The 18,145-nt window shown below is 37.1% G+C and overlaps 1 protein-coding gene across 14 annotated transcripts in view; it reads left to right on the forward strand.

Moving 5' to 3' along the window:
• Positions 1-18,145, forward strand: part of TANC2 (tetratricopeptide repeat, ankyrin repeat and coiled-coil containing 2) — a 341,035-nt gene that overhangs the window by 257,511 nt on the left and 65,379 nt on the right. For all 14 annotated transcript variants that reach the window (XM_074320171.1, XM_074320173.1, XM_074320174.1 and 11 more), the window contains 3 exons: positions 428-709; positions 4,841-4,974; positions 17,298-17,529. In XM_074320171.1, the coding sequence (XP_074176272.1) occupies positions 428-709; positions 4,841-4,974; positions 17,298-17,529 (648 nt within the window). The remainder of the gene's footprint in view (positions 1-427; positions 710-4,840; positions 4,975-17,297; positions 17,530-18,145) is intronic.

Consider the following 18,145-nt stretch of genomic DNA (forward strand, 5'->3'; position numbering starts at 1 on the left):
TCTCGCCCAGAAACTCCAACTCTGCATCTCCCCACAGTCCAACAATTATAAGGTTATCCCCAGGCATAGAAGAAGGCCTTCAGGATCCTACACCTGTACGACTTTGCATCCGTCCTGATTGCTGGTGCCTGGGCCATCCCCATTGTTGAATAATTTTGAACATTACCCTGACTTTCTGACTTCATAAATCATTACTGTTTGAGCAGTGTTTGTGTTTTACCAACTAGAATATCAAATGGCTCTAACTCACCTGCCATTGCTTATCTGTGTAGAACCAAAATTCAAAGTTTTATTATTTTCTGAATAAACCAGAATACCATCATACTGTAACGCAAGTAGTCTCATATACCATACTGCTTCTTTTCTTTATTTCTCTCACTGTTGATGGTTTGGCCTGAGTTCTGTGTTTTCTTATTGTTCCTTCTAGTTCGCTTTGCACCTTATAGGCCTCCAGATATCTCCCTGAAGCCTCTGCTGTTTGAAGTACCCAGCATCACTACAGAGTCAGTGTTTGTTGGCCGGGATTGGGTTTTCCACGAAATAGATGCTCAACTTCAAAGTTCAAATGCCAGTGTGAACCAAGGAGTAGTGATTGTGGGAAACATTGGGTTCGGCAAAACTGCCATCATCTCCAGACTTGTGGCCCTCAGCTGCCATGGAACACGGATGAGACAGATCGCCTCAGACAGCCCACATGCCTCCCCCAAACGTATGTATTCCTTTTTAAAGAACTCCCTGCTTCATTGCTCTGAAATGTTTTCTGACATATTTATATTGTTTCATTTCCTTTTATTTTCTGACCTGCAAAACCCAACTTACATGTGAGGACCATTTATTCAGAGTTGAGGGAAAGAATATAATCCTCTGTTTACATTTAACCCACATACCAACAGTCACCTAAGTGTGACTGAAAAAAACCTTTCTCTCAGAATAAATTTATGACTCTTCCCTGTTGGCTGTCTGGTTAGTCTGTCCTTTGGAAAATGACTACAGCAATTGCCTATAAAAGCCATTTGCATCCATCACTGTCAGCTTTTACTCAGCCTGTGCCCATGTCTTCTTGTTACATGCTAGCACAATCTGTTTGCGGCCTTCATTTCCTTGCTATTGATAGAATTTCACTGCTTGGGCTTGAACTTCATTGTGTCCTTGAAGGGTTTCTCCTGCTTCCTTGTGAGAAGATGCAGAGATTGTATATATATCCATGCTTCTTTCATCCTCGGCAGGGCGAAGCTTAATAATCACCACAAGGATCTTGTTTATTTTTAAAATGCTCATGTGGTCCTTAATACCAGGCATTCGCTAAGAGCTTCACAAATATTAATTCATCCAATCCTCTTATCAACTCAGTAAGGTCGTTAATGTCTTTATTTCATAGATAAGTGATCTGAGACTCAGAGAGGTGAAGTAAGCCTCCCAGGTTTCATAGCCAATAAATGGTGAAACTAGAATTTGAGCCTAAGCAGTCTGGTTCCAGAGGCCATTGCCGTACCCAGTTTGCTATGCCGCCTCTCTTTATTGGTGGAACTCGAGTAAAGGAGATAAAAGGAAATATACAGAGGCTCTTCCTATGTACACTGTATGTATAGAACCAGTCTATCTGGTTTCTGTTAGTTATAAGAGAACAACAAAAAAAGAAACTGTTGCTCTGCTAGTCCAACTCCATAACCTAGATCACCACAGATTTTCAGACAGCAGCCACTAGAAATGGTTTGTGTGCGATCACAGTCATTACAAAGTACACAGTGCTGCATCTCAACAGGAACTCACTGAACACCCGCCAGTCATCCTGGCTTCCTGTTGAAATTCACTAGCAGTGTCATGTCATTAAGTAGGCAGACTGCCTCTGGTAAATGTGTGGATATCTAACATGTAGAAGAACTAGTGTCTAGAAAGAAAGCTGATTGAATCAAGAGAGAGTCCCTGTTTACCAGAGTATGGTAAGAATTGGTATGAAAAATATTTTCTTAAGAACAATGTCATGCTTAGTCTCTACATGAAGCTTTTCCGAGATAGATTGGCATAGTGTCGTGGGACTCAAGAGCCCAGAGTTTGAGCCCCGACACTCAAATTGACTGTACTTTGTAACCTTGAGAATTTTAATGTATTAAACCTCAGTTTTCTCATTTGTAAAATGAGGAAGTGGGACTAGGTGATCGTTAAGATTTGTTCCTGTGCTAAAATTCTGTAATTCTAAGAACGTCGTCATGGTTGAAAGTAATTTTCCACACCTATTCCAATATTTTCCTTTGAGTAGTTAAGTATCACAGCAAACTACTTCTTATCTGAGTAATCCAAGAGGTTAACTATTTGAGTGTGTCTGAAAGAAAAGCAGATAGCTAGTAGTCTCTCTGACTCCTCTATCTATTGCTGTTGCAGATAACAGAATGGTAAAGTCATGCATGGCAGAGGATAAATGCCAAGGGCTTTCTCAGAAAGCAAAGTTATCTGGGAGTCCCCCTCTCCAAGTCTGGGAGAGCAAGAGTTAATAGAAAATAGTCCATGTGCTCCCCAAAGCAGAGGTTCTTTAAGAGGTGGTTCATTAAGTTATTCTCTAACATCCATTGCCTTTTATCTCCAGAGAAACTCTTAAAAATACGTGGACACTCTCATTCATGACACAAATGTCAATATGTTGAGACTGTAGATTTGGCCTGATAGTTAACTTTCAAAACATGATAATGTGTCAAAGGAGTTAGAATATGTGGTTATATGTTTATCAGAATTACACAGAGCCAGCCTTGAATAAAAGAATTGTTGTTGTATCTTGACCTCCGAGCTACTGTCTACCTCTGCCATCTTAACCCAACCACTAGTCCTTAAGAAGGGTCAAGAATAAGTGACCGATAAAGTGCAAGCTGTTTTCAGCATTAATCTGTTACTGTATGAGCCGACACTAGAACACTGCTGGCAGTAGCAGAATAAGAATGATGTCTATATAGAGAGAATTGGCTTAATTTTTTACAGAGTTTAATTTACGTTAAGCTCAGATAGGTTTGTTTGGAATCCCACTGGCTCTCCTAACCCTCAGTGATACCCGCGATGTTCTTGCAGCAATAATAAGAACAAGTGGAAAGTTATCGGAGCCCCCAACTCCCATCTCTGCATCGTCCGTCGTTTTCCCTTCTGCCCCTGCCTCCTCCGCACTGAGCAGTACTGCTGTACATGTGAGCAGCTGAGCCTGCAGTACTGCACTGCCTGGCTCCGTCCTTCCCCCACAGACACTCAGCCCCCAGCCCGCCCCCTCCTTGTCATTTCCTTGGTAAGATACAGAAGAGTTGTCAGGGCGGGCACTAGCCTGTCATCCTGCTTGCCGCCTACACCCCTTCCCAAACCTGACTCCCCCGTCAGTCTCCCCTACCACCATCATCACCCACCCCCCAACACATACACACAAAGAGCAAAGACATTTTGTGAAAATAGACCGGTTGTGTAATTCAGGCATTGTTACATTAACTACAAACATACTCAGTACAGCAGTTACGGAAGCTCTGTCTAATACAAGACTACAGTTTCCTATCACTAAGTCTCAGTATAGTTATTATTCGAATTTGACATTTGCCAACAGATGCCAAGTCCCCAAACAGCTGTTAAGTAAGTAACCCCTACCCCCCCCACTCTGCTCATTTTAGAAGTCTGTTTTGCTCTGCAGTCTGCCTGCATATTAACTTTTATTTCTACTGTTCTCTAAACACCAAACAGGAAGGAAAGACAGACAAAAAAAGAAGGCATATTTAAAGGAACTAGCTAGAAGACAGAGGGTATTCAGACAATAATTACCCACAAAGTCAAATATCTGATAAAGGGGAATGGGGAGAGGAGAGGGAGTGAACAACAGAAATGATCCAATGACAGTCACTGAACTTTACCTCAGCTGACACATTTCAAGCTTTTTTCTCTGCCATCTCCCACATCTACCCTCCTACAATTATTCAGAACTCTATCCAGTGACCCGGAAGTTTGCTCTGCCAGTTGGAGGGAAGACGTCTCAATTTGGTCCTACTGGTAGGTAGTTAAATGAGGACCACCTTCCCCGATTCCTCCTCCTTTTCAATAGCTATTGACCATCAAATAGCAGCCTATTTACTTTTGGTGCCCATTTCGAAAGTATGATTTGTATTCATAAATATATTCTATAATTTCTAGTAGTGGGTAAGACATTTCCTAAATCACACGAATAATAGAATTGTTAAAAAACAGCTTTATTAAGCTATAATTCACATACCATACAATTCACCCATTTAAATTGTTCGATTCAGTGTTTTTTAGTATAGTCACAGAGTTGTACAGCAATCACCATAATCTAATATTAAACATTTTCATCCCTCCTGAAAGAAATCCTATGCCCCTTAGCCAGTCAGTCTCCATTCTCCCCTAATTCCCTACCTCCACCCCTAGGTAACCACTAATTTATTTTTTGCCTCTGTAAAGTCTGTATTCTGGGCAATTCATATAAATAGAATCATACAGTGTATGGTCTTTTCTAACTGGCGTATTTGAGTGAGTGTAATATTTTTAAGGGTTATCCTTATTGTAGCACATACAACTATCACATTTGTTTTTATTGTCAAATAATAGTCAATTGTATGTATGGATGTACCACATTTTAAACATTTATCGGTTGATAGACATTTAGGTTGTTCCTACTTCTGGGCTATTATGAATCTTGCTTCTTTGAACATTTGTATACAAGTTTTTGTGTGGACATGTTTTTATTTCTCTTGGGCACATTCCTAGAAGTAGAATTGCTGGATCATAGAACAAATGGAATTTAATCGATCTTCCTTTAGTTCAGAGTTTTATGATTATCTGATGCAAACATCTCATCTTTTTAATCCAGATGTGGATGCCAACAGAGAGCTGCCACTCACACAGCCAACTTCAGCCCACTCGTCCATCACCAGTGGAAGCTGTCCAGGAACTCCAGAAATGCGCAGGCGGCAGGAGGAGGCTATGCGGAGACTAGCCTCACAGGTACATAGCATTCCCAGGTTGCGGGCATGCTAGTTCCATTTGGACATCAAGGGGCAAAGGTAGGGAGACCCTTGGCAAAGAGAACACAAATATGTACAGGTATACCGTGAGAACATGGACAAAAGTTTCTCGAAAAAGACTTTATTATAATGGAACCAGAACCTTAGAGTGGGAAAATCCCTTAGAAATAATCAGACTTCTGTAATGAATAGATAAGGAAGTTGAGACTCAAAGAAGTTACATGGTTTACCCAAGTTCACAGTGTAAGTAATCAGTAGTTAATTCATCGTCCAAGCCTCGTCCTGCTATTTATACCATCTGTAATATTTTTTATCTGTTTGGGTTTTAAATTTCTATTTTTATCAAAGTAATGTATATACATAGTTTAGAAAATCAAATAAAGCTCAGACTTACAATAAAAACCTGCAGTTCCCTTCCCCCCACTCAGCCCCCCCTCTTCCCAAAGATAGCCACTTTCACCTCTTAGGGCTGTTTCTCTGATCTTCACCTCCATATTTCTAGTTAATACTCATATATGTACTCCTGCAACTTTTCTTAGTAGTTGGAATTAACATTATCCATTGCTAATTATTATGGATGATGAGAATTTTACCTCTTTCCTTTCCTTCCTCCTCCATCTCAGTGAAGTTGTATCATGATTTTTGTCTGAATCCATATTTTTAGTATTAATACTATGTAAATATGGTTCACTGTGGAACCAAGGATAACAATTTCCTTCTGAAGCAATTTTGTTTTTCCCGGATTTATGAAATGCCTCATTTTAAAATTTGCTAGGGCCACCCGGTGGCTCAGGCAGTTGGAGCTCCGTGCTCCTAACTCCGAAGGCTGCCGGTTCGATTCCCACATGGGCCAGTGGGCTCTCAACCACAAGGTTGCCAGTTCAACTCCTCGAGTCCCACAAGGGATGGTGGGTTCTGCCCCCTGCAACTAAGGTTGAACAAGGCACCTTGAGCTGAGCTGCCGCTGAGCTCCCAGATGGCTCAGTTGGTTGGAGCGCATCCTCTCAACCACAAAGAAAAAAAAAACTGTGCTTATTTTTCTTCACACCTAAGGTTAAATTACACCATAACTCTTAATAGCCTGGTTAGAATACCTCTCAATACAATTTTCTACATCAGTTACATTTTTGTACTCTGGAGACATCCATCCTAGAGCCCTTCATTGAGCTCAGTCTGGACCCAAAGATGCTCTTGCAGCTTACCACCTAGTTATTATCTTGAAATTCTTACTACCTCTGTGTTGGATCCCATGTCATCTTTTTTCTTGATTTTATTCCTCTTTTGGGTGGAGTACATGCTCCAGTAGTTTCCTAAGAACGACTGCATGGAAGGTTAAGTTTTTGAGATTTAATGTTTCTAAAAGCATATTTATTCCATTCTCGTACTTGGCTATTTGTTTGACAGAGTATATAATTCTAGGTTAAAAATTATTTTCCCTCAGAATTTTGAAGGCATGACTCAATTGTCTTGAGCTTCCAGTATTGTTATTAAATAATATGGTACTGTTCTTATTCCTAATCCTTTATAAATACCTTTCCTCTTTCCTTTTTCTCTTTCTTAGTATCCTCTTTTTATCACCATTGTTCTTGGGTCTTTTTTTCTCTTTTTTTTTTTCCATTTATTCTGTTGGTACCTAGTGAGACCTGGAGATATTCTTTGATTCAAGGAAATGCTTTAGTGTTGTTTAGTGATAGTTTCCTCACCACCATTTCCTCTGTTCTCTTATTCAATAACTCCTTTTAATCAAAAATTAGATTTAGAAAAAATTAGAAAAACGTTTTCTTAACTTTTCACTCCTATTTTCTATACTTTTGCTTTTCTGTTTTGGTTTTTGATCCACCAGTAAGAGATTTCCTCAACATTACCTTCCAATCCTTTCACAAAAACATATTTTGGCTATCATAGTTTTAATTTCTAATAGCTCTTTCTTTTTCCCCAGTTGTTCCCTTTTTTATAGCATCCTATTCTTGTTTTTTGGATGGTATCTTCTCTTATCGCTTCCTAAATAATTAGGCACTGAAAAACTGATTGGAAGCTTTTGTGTGTAGAGATCATAACTAGAGAGCATTAAGATGACCCACCACCCTTTATTGGAAATACCCCAGCGTCAGTGTCCATTAGTTTTTTGTCTGTTTGTTTTTTCTTGTGCTGTTCATCTCTAGCAAAGAATCAATCCATCATTCTCCTCCCTGGAGAGTATATATCCTTAGTGCCTGCATTCTGGAGCTAGGCAGGGGCAGAGGGATGGGGTTTTACCATTCATTATGGAGACTTTTACTTCAGCCCCTTCGTTCAGTCCCGCACCTGACCTCTGCCTGCTCTGTGTCTGGTGTCCCTACATATAGATGTTCTCTGATGTAGTTTCTTCAGTGAATAGAATTCTCTTTCCTGTGGGTGCTGGGGAAGGTAGTCACCCTCTGGGCAGTGTGGGGATGGATACTTGGGGAATCTAACTTCTCCTTACATAAACTGCAAATCATTTCTGTGTTTTCAACTCCCTTCTTCACCTTCACTTCCACAGTACCTGGTGCTTCTAACTCCTATGCTTTTCTGTGGTTTTACAGATGGTTTGGCTTAACTCTTGTTGTTATTACACACACACAACCTTTCCCCCTTATCCCACAGGTATTGGTTTCACCTTCTATCTGTTAAGTCACTATGAATCCTACATACACTTTCCATCTTTATATATTGTAATCTGCAATTCGAGTTTGCATTTCTGTTTCTTATTCTTATTTTTGAGGATTTTTCAAGAGAAGAACAGAATGTAAAATGTCTGTCTCCAGTATTTAAAGAAGTCTCTTGTCCTGGTTAATTAGTAATGAGGAATAGAGAGTCATCTGCAATATCATAAGGTTCTAATAAAATCTGGTCTAGCTCGCAGCCAGAAACAGCATGTTTCCTCCAACTGCATTTTTAATTATTCCCACTTATTGGTACACATCCATTTATAACTGGACTTCTGAAAACCATCTAGGATTTCCCTCATATTCATTGCTAATTCAATGCAATTTAAAAGACCTCTCTGTTTTTTTCTAAATATTCTGTATAAACTGGCTTCAGCCTCTTCTTTAGAACAATCAGAATAAATATCGTCTTAGAAATACACAAATGCTGAAGAGGGTCCATCATCACAGTTATTTATTTATTCATTTAGAATGTGTGTTTGGAATGCCTATAATACAAGACTGAAGAAGCACTGAACAAAACAGATACAGTCCCTGCTGTTATGTAGCCCACATTGTCACGGTGGGAGAAAAGCAATAAACAGACAAATATATAATATGTCAGATGGTGATGAGTGCTAAAAAGAGCTCGGAGAATTAAGTCTCCCCACGTTGTCACTCATTAGTCTCTCTCTCATCAAGAGAAAAAGGCTCAAGATGTTTATGTTCAATATTTGGAAAATGTTAAATATTGTTAGTAGGAAATCAGTGACTATACTTTCTTGAAAAGTGATCACATTTTAAATTCCATGATTGTCTTACTTAAGCAAAATAGAAATAAATCTTTTTTTACCTAGAGAGGGGATTTTTAAAATTTATATTAAACATTATATAAGAAATGGCCCCTTAGATTTAAACTAATATTTATATTCAGTGTTTGGAAAATGTTAAGTATTATAAGTACGAAATTAGTGATTATTTATACTTACTCAAGGAACATGTTACAAATTTCATGATTATTTCTTCCTTAAGCAAAATACATAAGTGCACCTGTTTGCACATAGAGATGGGATTTTTAAGTTTATAATAAGCATTGTACAAGAAATGGCCCCTTAGATTAAAACTGAATATTACCCCAGTAATTGTGTCACATGTTACAGTTCAAGTACAGTTTTGTGCTGTAGAAGCACAAAGCAGAAGCCAACAATCTTGCTTCTCATCTATAACAAGCCAGTAAGCAGAATTTTTCAATAAATTTTTCAAATCAGTTAGTATTTTGATGAAGTAAGATAATAGATGAAAATTAAAAGTGTCCTTGAAAAACCTCTTGATTTGATAGACAGTCTTTAGTGTCAATTCTTGTATATGAGTTGTTATCATTGGTATTTTGTAGTATTCTTGCTGCTGCTTAATTGAGAACACTGACGAGTGGCTCAAACACTGACGAGTGTTTGCCCCAACTTTAGAACAATTTTATTTATTGAAGAAAACTTTCCACTGGATGTAACAGATTTTGCTAGGCTGACATCTCTTAAATATATTTCCAGTTAATATTACACATTTCTTCTGATGTATAATCGCAGTAGAGGGCCACAGAGATGTCATGTGAATTTAACTACAATAACTATAGCTTTTCCAGATTTCAGTCTGTTACTAGCAAAGGGTCATACATGCAGAATTCACCAGAGAAGGAGAAGCTCGCTTCCATTTACTGAGGGCTCAACGTGTTTGGCACTCAGTACTATTTATGATATGTTTGTTATTTCATTTCTTCATTCCTACCTTAACCCTGTGAGGTGGTCCCCATATCATCCCCATTTTACAGATGAGGAAACTGTGCTTCAGTAATAATTAATTTTTACAAGGTCACACTATTAGTAAATGGCAAAGCTAGGATTCAAAGCCAGTGTCCACCCCCATGAGGTGAGTTCTATTACTCTCCCCCATTTTGCAGATAAGGAAACAGAGGCTCTGAGGTTAAATAACTTGCTGAGATAACTAGTACATGACTGAACCGAGACTTAAGTGGAGGCAGGTAGACCAGAGCCCATGCTTTTTGAACCACTATATTGTGCTGCCTCTCTAGTAGGACAGGAAGGATTTTTGTTCAGTGTTTTTTGAAAATCTATTAGTAATTGAATGTCGCTTTAAAGCAAGAAAATTACAACAAAGGAGTACCTTTCAGTCATTTTGCTGACCTAAAATTCTTTTTAAAAAAGTTTTTATGCAACTCACATAGTTACAAAATTTTTTCTTCTGATGAGAATTTTTAAGATCTACTCTCTCAGCCACTTACAAACATTAATGTATTATTAACTGTACTCACCATGCTGTACACTATATCCGCAGAACTCATTTATCTTACAAGTGAAAGTTTGTACCTTTTGACCACCTTCACTCATTTCCCTCACCCATTACTCCCTGCCTCTGGCACTCACCAATCTGTTCTCTGTTTCTGTGGGGGGGGTTGTTTTTTGTTTTGTTTTTTTTTAGATTCCACATATAAGTGAGATCATACAGAATTTGTCTTTCTCTGACTTATTTTGCTTGGCATAATGCCCTCCATTCATCTTGTCACATGTGGCAGGTTTTCTTCTTTTTATGAGTGAATAATATTCCAGTATGTATATATGCCCCATTTACTTAATCCATTCATCCATTGGTGTTTCCATGTCTTAGCTATTATAAATAATGATGCAGTGAACATAAGGTTGCAGATAGCTCTTCGAGATAGGATTTCCTTTTTCTGAGAAATAGAGTTGCCAGATATTATGGTAATTCAATTTTTAATTTTTTGAAGAACCTCCATCTATTATTATCACTTGTTTAATTGTCTCTCTTTCCTGCTAGACTGTGAAGGGCATACAGGTGATTATATGTCTGTATATGATGAAAGTTCAATTGATATTTACTGAATGAATATAAATGTCAATATTTTCTATTAGGACATCTTGGGGCATTCAACTGAGTGATTTTCATAATAATGGTTCCAAACCAACTTATTATGTCAAATTACAATCAGATTCACATGCACAGAAATAAATCTTGATAGAAGTGTGAAATTCCACCAGTCTCTGAGACAGGGTTTCATAAACTCTGAATTACATGCACTTGGGCTATCATACTGTTATCATACCAAACCTACTTCTCTAGGAATTTCAGATGAACTAAATAAAATAGTCACTTTTTCTTAAAATTTGTATTTGATATTAGCCCTAACCTCCTTAGTAATCAGTGATCTATAATTGATTCATAATAACAATCTATGGGATATAGCTATTTAGGTCTAGAGTTATAACAAAGCTAAACATTACCAGGTTCTGTTATAGCTAAATAAATGATAGGGTTCTATCAGACATGGAAGCATACTATAAAACCTTTATAGTCAAAACAGTGTGCTACTGGTACATGAGTAGACTAATAGGACAGTGGAATAGAATAGAAGTTCAAAATTAGACCCAAATACATATGGATATTTAGTTATGACAAAAGCAGCATCTCAGAGCACTAGGGTAAAGATGGACTTTTTAATTAAATGGCGCTGGGACAACTAAGTAGCCATAAGGATAAAATTAATCCATATCTCACACCATGAACAAGAATAAACTAAATGGGTTAGGTATCTAAGTTTAAAAAATGATACCAGACAAATAATAGATGAAAACATGAGTAACTTCCTCTTTCTTTGGTGAAGAAAAAGGCTTTCTAACTAAGATCTAAGAATAGAGAAATAGAGAAGGACAAATTCATAAATTTAACTATATTTAAAAAAAATGTTCCATAACAACAAAAAAAGTCAAAATAAAACTAAAAAATGAGAGAAAATATTTACAACATATACCACAGATCCATTGTATTTAAAGAACTGAACAAAGGGCCAAAACACGATAGAAAAATGGGGGAAAAAATAACAGACAATTTATTAAAAAAGAGATTAAAATGGTACTCAGACATTTGGAAAAACATCTTTAAACTGACTTATAATTAGAGAAATGCAAACGAAAACTCTGAGGTATCATTTTCACCTGTCAGGCTGGAAAAAGCTTTATAAATGTACATTCTATTGATGCAGCTGTTAGAAAACAGACACCCTCATACAGGTGAGAATGAAAATTGGTACAACCCCTCTGGAAGGAAATTGGGTAATGCCTAACGAAACTTTATATACACTCACCTTTTGACCCAGCATCCCGTTTTTAGAAATCTACCCTGAAGACACACCTCAAATGATACAAAAATATGTACGCACATGGTTATTCATTGCAGTTCTGTTTATAATTGCAAAATATTGGAAACAATCTAAATGCTTATATATAGAGAGAAGCTAAATAAACTATTATACATCCACTTGGAGTACTAGGCAGCTATAAAAAGAAGAATGAAGAAGAGCTTTGTGATTTTTCAAGATGTGCTCTTACCTGGGGAGGAAAGTGCAAGAGAATATCTATGGGACGCTAACTGTCATGGAAGAAAGGAAGTGATATAAAAAAATGCACATGTATCTGCTTATTTGTACAGAAGAAATATAGGAAGGATAAACCGCAGAGAAAAGTGATTGGTTACCTAAAGCAGAGGGATAGGAAAGGAATGGAAAGTAGTGGATGATGGGAATGGTGTACAGGGATGAAGAGGGACTGACACTTCTTTAAATATATCTTTTTGTATAGCTTTGACTCAAAAACATACTAATGTTTCACAGACCCCAACATTAGTTAAAACCAACCAGTATATGTGGGAAACCCAAAATGGAATGCAAACACTCGCAATTGAACCTAACTGTAATGCAAATAAATAACATAGCCACACTATGGAGACAGAGAAAATAAAAAGCTAACTTAAGTTTGGAAAACAGTATCTTGACTGAATACCATAAGGCTAAAGACAAAAAGAAATGTACATAAATGCTATAATCTAGTTAATAAATGTGTTTCTCACGTGGGTATGTGTTAACAATTCTGAAAATCCTTCATGTATATACTGGAATTGAATGAGTAAGTAAATAATTTGTAAATAACAAGGCCTGGTTTCTTATTGTTGGAGAAAGAAGTTACAAATGAGGAAACAGACATCTAAAATGAGCCAGATGTTACTGGATGGAAATTTGAGGAATCAGTATATACCCATAGTTTTAAATATATATATATAATATATTTAATATATATACATTTATATATATTGTTATATGTTATATGTTATGTATTATATTAAATTAATATATATTATATATTTATATATTTATACATTATATTAATATATATTTAAAACTATGGGTATATTTAAAACTATATATATTCATATATATATATGTATCTATCGATATAGGTATATATATAGAGAAATACAGAAATATAGATGGATGTTTATGTGTAAATCAGTATACGCATATATACATGCATTTCCTAGCTCTGTCCACTGAGAGGACTCAAAAGCAATGACACTTAAATAGCATTAAGCACACCTATGGCTCAGGTCTTTTCTAAACACCATTCTCCAATAAACAAAACCAAGGCTCTGAAGAAGTAAAACTGCTACGTCTGGGGCAGGGTTAATACAAGACAAGCCTGGGACATCTTGTGGTTCCAGAAAGCAAGAAAGTGCTTTAAAAAAAAAAAAAAACAGATGAGGGAGCTTCTTGAAAGAACACAGATGCCAACCTGAAGGAGATCATAATGACCAAAGTTGGAACAAATTGAACAACAAAATAAATATAGTAGTACTGGATTATAACCAATGGAATAAAGTAAATCCGTATTTATTAAATCAGTCAAATAAACAAATGAGGAAGAAGGACAGCTCTTTCTTCCAGTAGAATTCCAGTTAATGTAGAAGTAAAAAGGGAAATAGAAAATCATTATTAGGCAAACACCACAGTAATAATTGCTGCAGACCAGATCCACTGATGGACACGAAAATAAGTGGGCAAGTGTTTGAGGAGAAATAGGATATGCATTGTCTCAAAGTATCTACCCCCAAGGTATTTATTAACTACAAGGGGGAAAATAATAAATTTACAGTAGAAAAACCTGGCAGAAACCTTGACCTTAACCAAAGGATCACCAGTAACAGGACCTGTGAATGTCATGAACCCTATGATATGATCCACTGAGAAGGACACAACATTGTTTTTGTGGTATTCTTGCCAAAAAATTTCAGTTGAATTATGAGGAAAACAGATAAATCCAAAATGATGGGCACTTGACAAAATGATCAGTACTCTTCGAAAGTGTCAGGATCCTAAGAGACAAAGACTGAGGAGTTTTTACAGACTACAAGAATCTAAGGAGAAATAATAACTAAATGCAATATGGGGTCCTGGATGGAATCCTGCAGCAGAAAAAGCACACCCGTGGAAAACTGACAAAATTTGAATAATGCCTTTAGTTCATAGCATTATGGCAATGTTATTTCCCGGTTTTGATAATTATGCTATGGTTATATAAGATGTTAATAATAAATTACACTGGGTGAGGGATATACGGAAACTGTGTACTACTTTTGCAACATTTCTGTAGATCTAAAATTAGTTCAAAATAAAAAATTAAAGAAAAAATTCTACTGCTAAAAAAAAGGGGTGTTGTAGAGCTCCAAGCTGGAAAGCTGAGGCAGAAGCCAAGTCTGGGAGCTGTTCTTAGCTTCCAGTCCCAGGGTAAGGATTAGAGTCAGAGCTGAAGAACAGGAGAAAAGGAAGAGAAAGTGGTTGTTTAGTCTGAGCCTCCAGGTACCTAGAAATACTAAAAGCCAAACTAGTGTTGGAAGGGATGTGCTGAGTAGGAAGTCCATCATGAGGGAGTTCGAGGAGTGTGAAAAGGAGGAGGCATGGAGTATGGGATATGAGAGCAGACCTGAGCGAAGGGCAACTGCAACATTAGAATTTAACTGATGCAAATGCCAGTCATTGTGTAAATTAAATTTTTGTGTCCAAATGAATTCCAGATATTCAAAGCTGCCTTTTTTTTTTATGTGAGATTATCTTAATGCTGTCACAGATTATTCATTTGAAATAGAAAATGGTCTTTGGAGAGTGAAGGCCCGAGACTTTTAACATGAGCTTGACAGATTTGCTGCTACTCAATCATTTGATTAGAGCCTTTGAGAAGGATTATGCTTAGTTTTATTGTGTACGGCAATAAATCAAAAGCTTTTTATACCCAAAGCCAGACTGACCTCCACTCTTTTCTTTTGTCTGTATATCCTACAAATCTCCCCTTTTCTTTCTTCTCTCATAGCAGTAATCTAAAATTTACTCACTGTCTTCTTCAAAGAATTAACATGATTCTGGTCATATCAGATACATTTTGGATAGAATTGTTTTAATAACTAATATTGTATACCAACTATACTTAAATAATTTTTTTTTAAGTTTAAGGATTTAACATAAGAAAAACTTGAGATGGAAAAAATTAGTAATACAAGAAAGATAGCTGAAAATGAAATTTCAACCGGCCATTGTGAGAAACAAGAATTCACCACGGAGAAAGGTTTTACGTGCTGATTTATTGAGGATGGACTAATTCTGAACCATTTTCAGGAAGTTGGAATAATAGTGACTGAGTATGAGTGGCCATGATGACTTCCTCAAAGCTCTCGGGGGGTGATCTAATATCCATCACTGAACACTGGTACAATGAGAGACTGAAGAAAAAAACTACATTCTCAGACTTGTTTCCTATTTATATACGTAGGAAAAGTTTTAGATAACATCAATAGACAATTTGCAGGAAGTACCAAATGTTTTCAACAGATTGTATGTACGTAAAAGTACTACGTAACTACTTTGAAATGTCTAGTAAATAACCTATTTTGAGCCACAGTGCAAATTTCATGAAGGTGTTGAATGATTTTTCAGCCTGATTCTGCAAAGGAATCGAGACTTTATGTTTGGAATACCAAAGAAATATTTAAAATTAAAAGGAAAGCAGCCACGAAAGAGGCAACTTTTGCAATGTTATCTAACCTTTGTTAACTAAAACCTCATTCAGCCAAGAGCATAGATGATTTTTAACGAAATCGGTAAAAGAACCCTCTTCCTAAATTTCAGAATTTTTATCTTCAAACTTAATCTCATTACTTTAGGTAAAGGGTAAATTACAGCTGATTTGCTCAGCTGTGTTTCACTTTGAGACGTAGAATCAATTGAAGTAGAATACGATGCAAGTTCATATTGATTCAGAGGTTTGCTGTTTACCTTTTATAAAGTGGAGATTTGTATCCATGTGTGGACATAACCACTGACATTTGCTGTTCATTGAGAGGACAGGTCAATTGCTGCCAAGGTTTCTCTTTGGGTTCCTTATGTCGTGCTTAAGATAGGTAATAAAACAATGACCAATCTATCTAAAGAAAAAGAGTGGAATTTTTTTACTACAACTTTACATTTCCAGTTCCATATTTTGTTCAGATATTGCTTCACTCACAAGCAATTCCTATCCTCAGCTTTACATGTGTAGTAACATTTCCTCTATTGTTCAGTTTTTTGTGCTTAATGACAAGGATTTCAGGTATTTTTTTTAAGTGACATTTCCAGAATTTGTTAAAGAGCTAGGATGACCATACCTACAGATTAAGAGTCTGTTCAAAGCAGAACACTTTAGTCGATGACTGCTCTCTGAGAGAGAATTGAAAAGCTGGAGTCCCAGGAATTTATGAATGCTCCTAGGGAAGATATGAGATACCTAGAGGCACAAAGCCAGTAGCTGAAAAAGAAGAGCCTGCAGAACCTTGATGATGACAGTGATGCTGGCGGAGAGGAAGAGGCTGTGATGAGCAACAGCTGACATTATACGCTCATACTATGTGCTGAGGACTGAGCCACGAGTTTTCCATACATTCAGGCTGAATCTCCCCTGCCAATTTCATGGTATCTACACAATCCCACCACTTTTGTGGGTACTCCTGAGCCAACAGAGTGGTCTAAATTAAAATCACCCTCTGCACTTGCCCTTGAGGCAAAGAGTGAGCTCCATGCAAATTCAAACAGAAAACCAGAGCTTCAGACTCCATGTTCCAGCCAGACAGCCCAGACCCTGGATGATAAGACTTATACATTTTCTAAGTTCTTTGAATTTAAGACCTGCATCTAACAAAAATCTCACTCCTTCTTCCTATTAACTAATTTTGATTCTTTTGTCTCGAGGTGCTCAGAAAATACTTAATGATAATTCTTAAATCTGAGTCATTTTTGTAAGATGGTTCATAATACAACTGTAATTAAAAAAAAAAGTGATGACATAAGCATATGTGTTTGTTGAGACTAACATGGTTTGTCTCTGATTATTTTATTCCTAATGCTTAGTTACTAGATCAGACTCTTTCCTATACTGCTCCATGCTGAATAAACATTAGATTAATGTATACTAATTCTCAGGCTTCCTATTTTTTATAATCCAGAGGGAAAACAATTTGTATTTATAAATTTTAATTGTGAATGATGATATCATATATATACAATAGAAATATTGTATCAAATTTCTGATCTTAGATAAATGAGGCATTCTGCAAATTAGCAGCTTTTATTTTTACTTGAAAAAGTTGAGGAATGAGGAGACAGAAGACCATGTTAGAGAATGATCATGTGATAACCATGGCTATTGTTTTTGCTACTGATAAACCTATCTGCATTCTTATCTTTCTTTTGTAGGTGGTTGCCTATCACTATTGCCAAGCAGATAATGCCTACACCTGCCTGGTGCCAGAATTTGTCCACAACGTGGCTGCCCTGCTCTGTCGCTCACCTCAGCTGGCAGCCTATCGGGAGCAGCTTCTTCGGGAGCCTCACCTACAGAGCATGCTGAGCCTTCGGTCCTGTGTTCAAGACCCCATGGCCTCCTTCCGGAGGGGCGTCCTGGAGCCCCTGGAGAGTCTCCACAAAGGTACAGATGAGGTGCCAAGAAGGAGAAAGGTGGAGGCTTTGGAGCCCAGGTTCACCTGAGGCATGTTAGAGAAATGATTGTTTTTTCATCACATTGCCAAAACTGAATGTTCCATAGCTGATGTCCTACAGGATACAGTCAACAGCTTGAAAAAGTAGAATTTCCTACAGGAACTGCTACTTCCTCCTTTCTTTATAAAAATTCTCATTCCCATTTGCAAATATAATGCATTTTTCTTTTACCGAAGACCGTAGATCTTTCAGTCCTTTCTGTGGAGTTCAAATAAATCAGTAAAGCCATGGCTCCAATTCAGTGTTACGGAGTTTCTGTGGTTAGAAACCTTCTCAGTCTTGATGTTTAGTGTTTTTTATTACTCTGCAGTTCAGGTAAAATTAAATTACATCCATAGGTGCACAACACTGTGTATATACTAAAAATCCCTTGTCCATTGAAAGGCATAAAAATATATTTTTTAAGTGGGGAAAGAAATGAAATGGAATCCTTCTCCCTCATGCTTGTGCCTTTTCTCTCCCTTTCCTCTGCAATTCTGGTACTGGCTGTGCAGATATCCCCTTCTTCACCTGTCTCTGCCCCGTCCCCTTAACAATGTTCTGCT

This window comes from Rhinolophus sinicus, linkage group LG15, assembly GCF_036562045.2.
Source record: "Rhinolophus sinicus isolate RSC01 linkage group LG15, ASM3656204v1, whole genome shotgun sequence".
Taxonomy (NCBI): domain Eukaryota; kingdom Metazoa; phylum Chordata; class Mammalia; order Chiroptera; family Rhinolophidae; genus Rhinolophus; species Rhinolophus sinicus.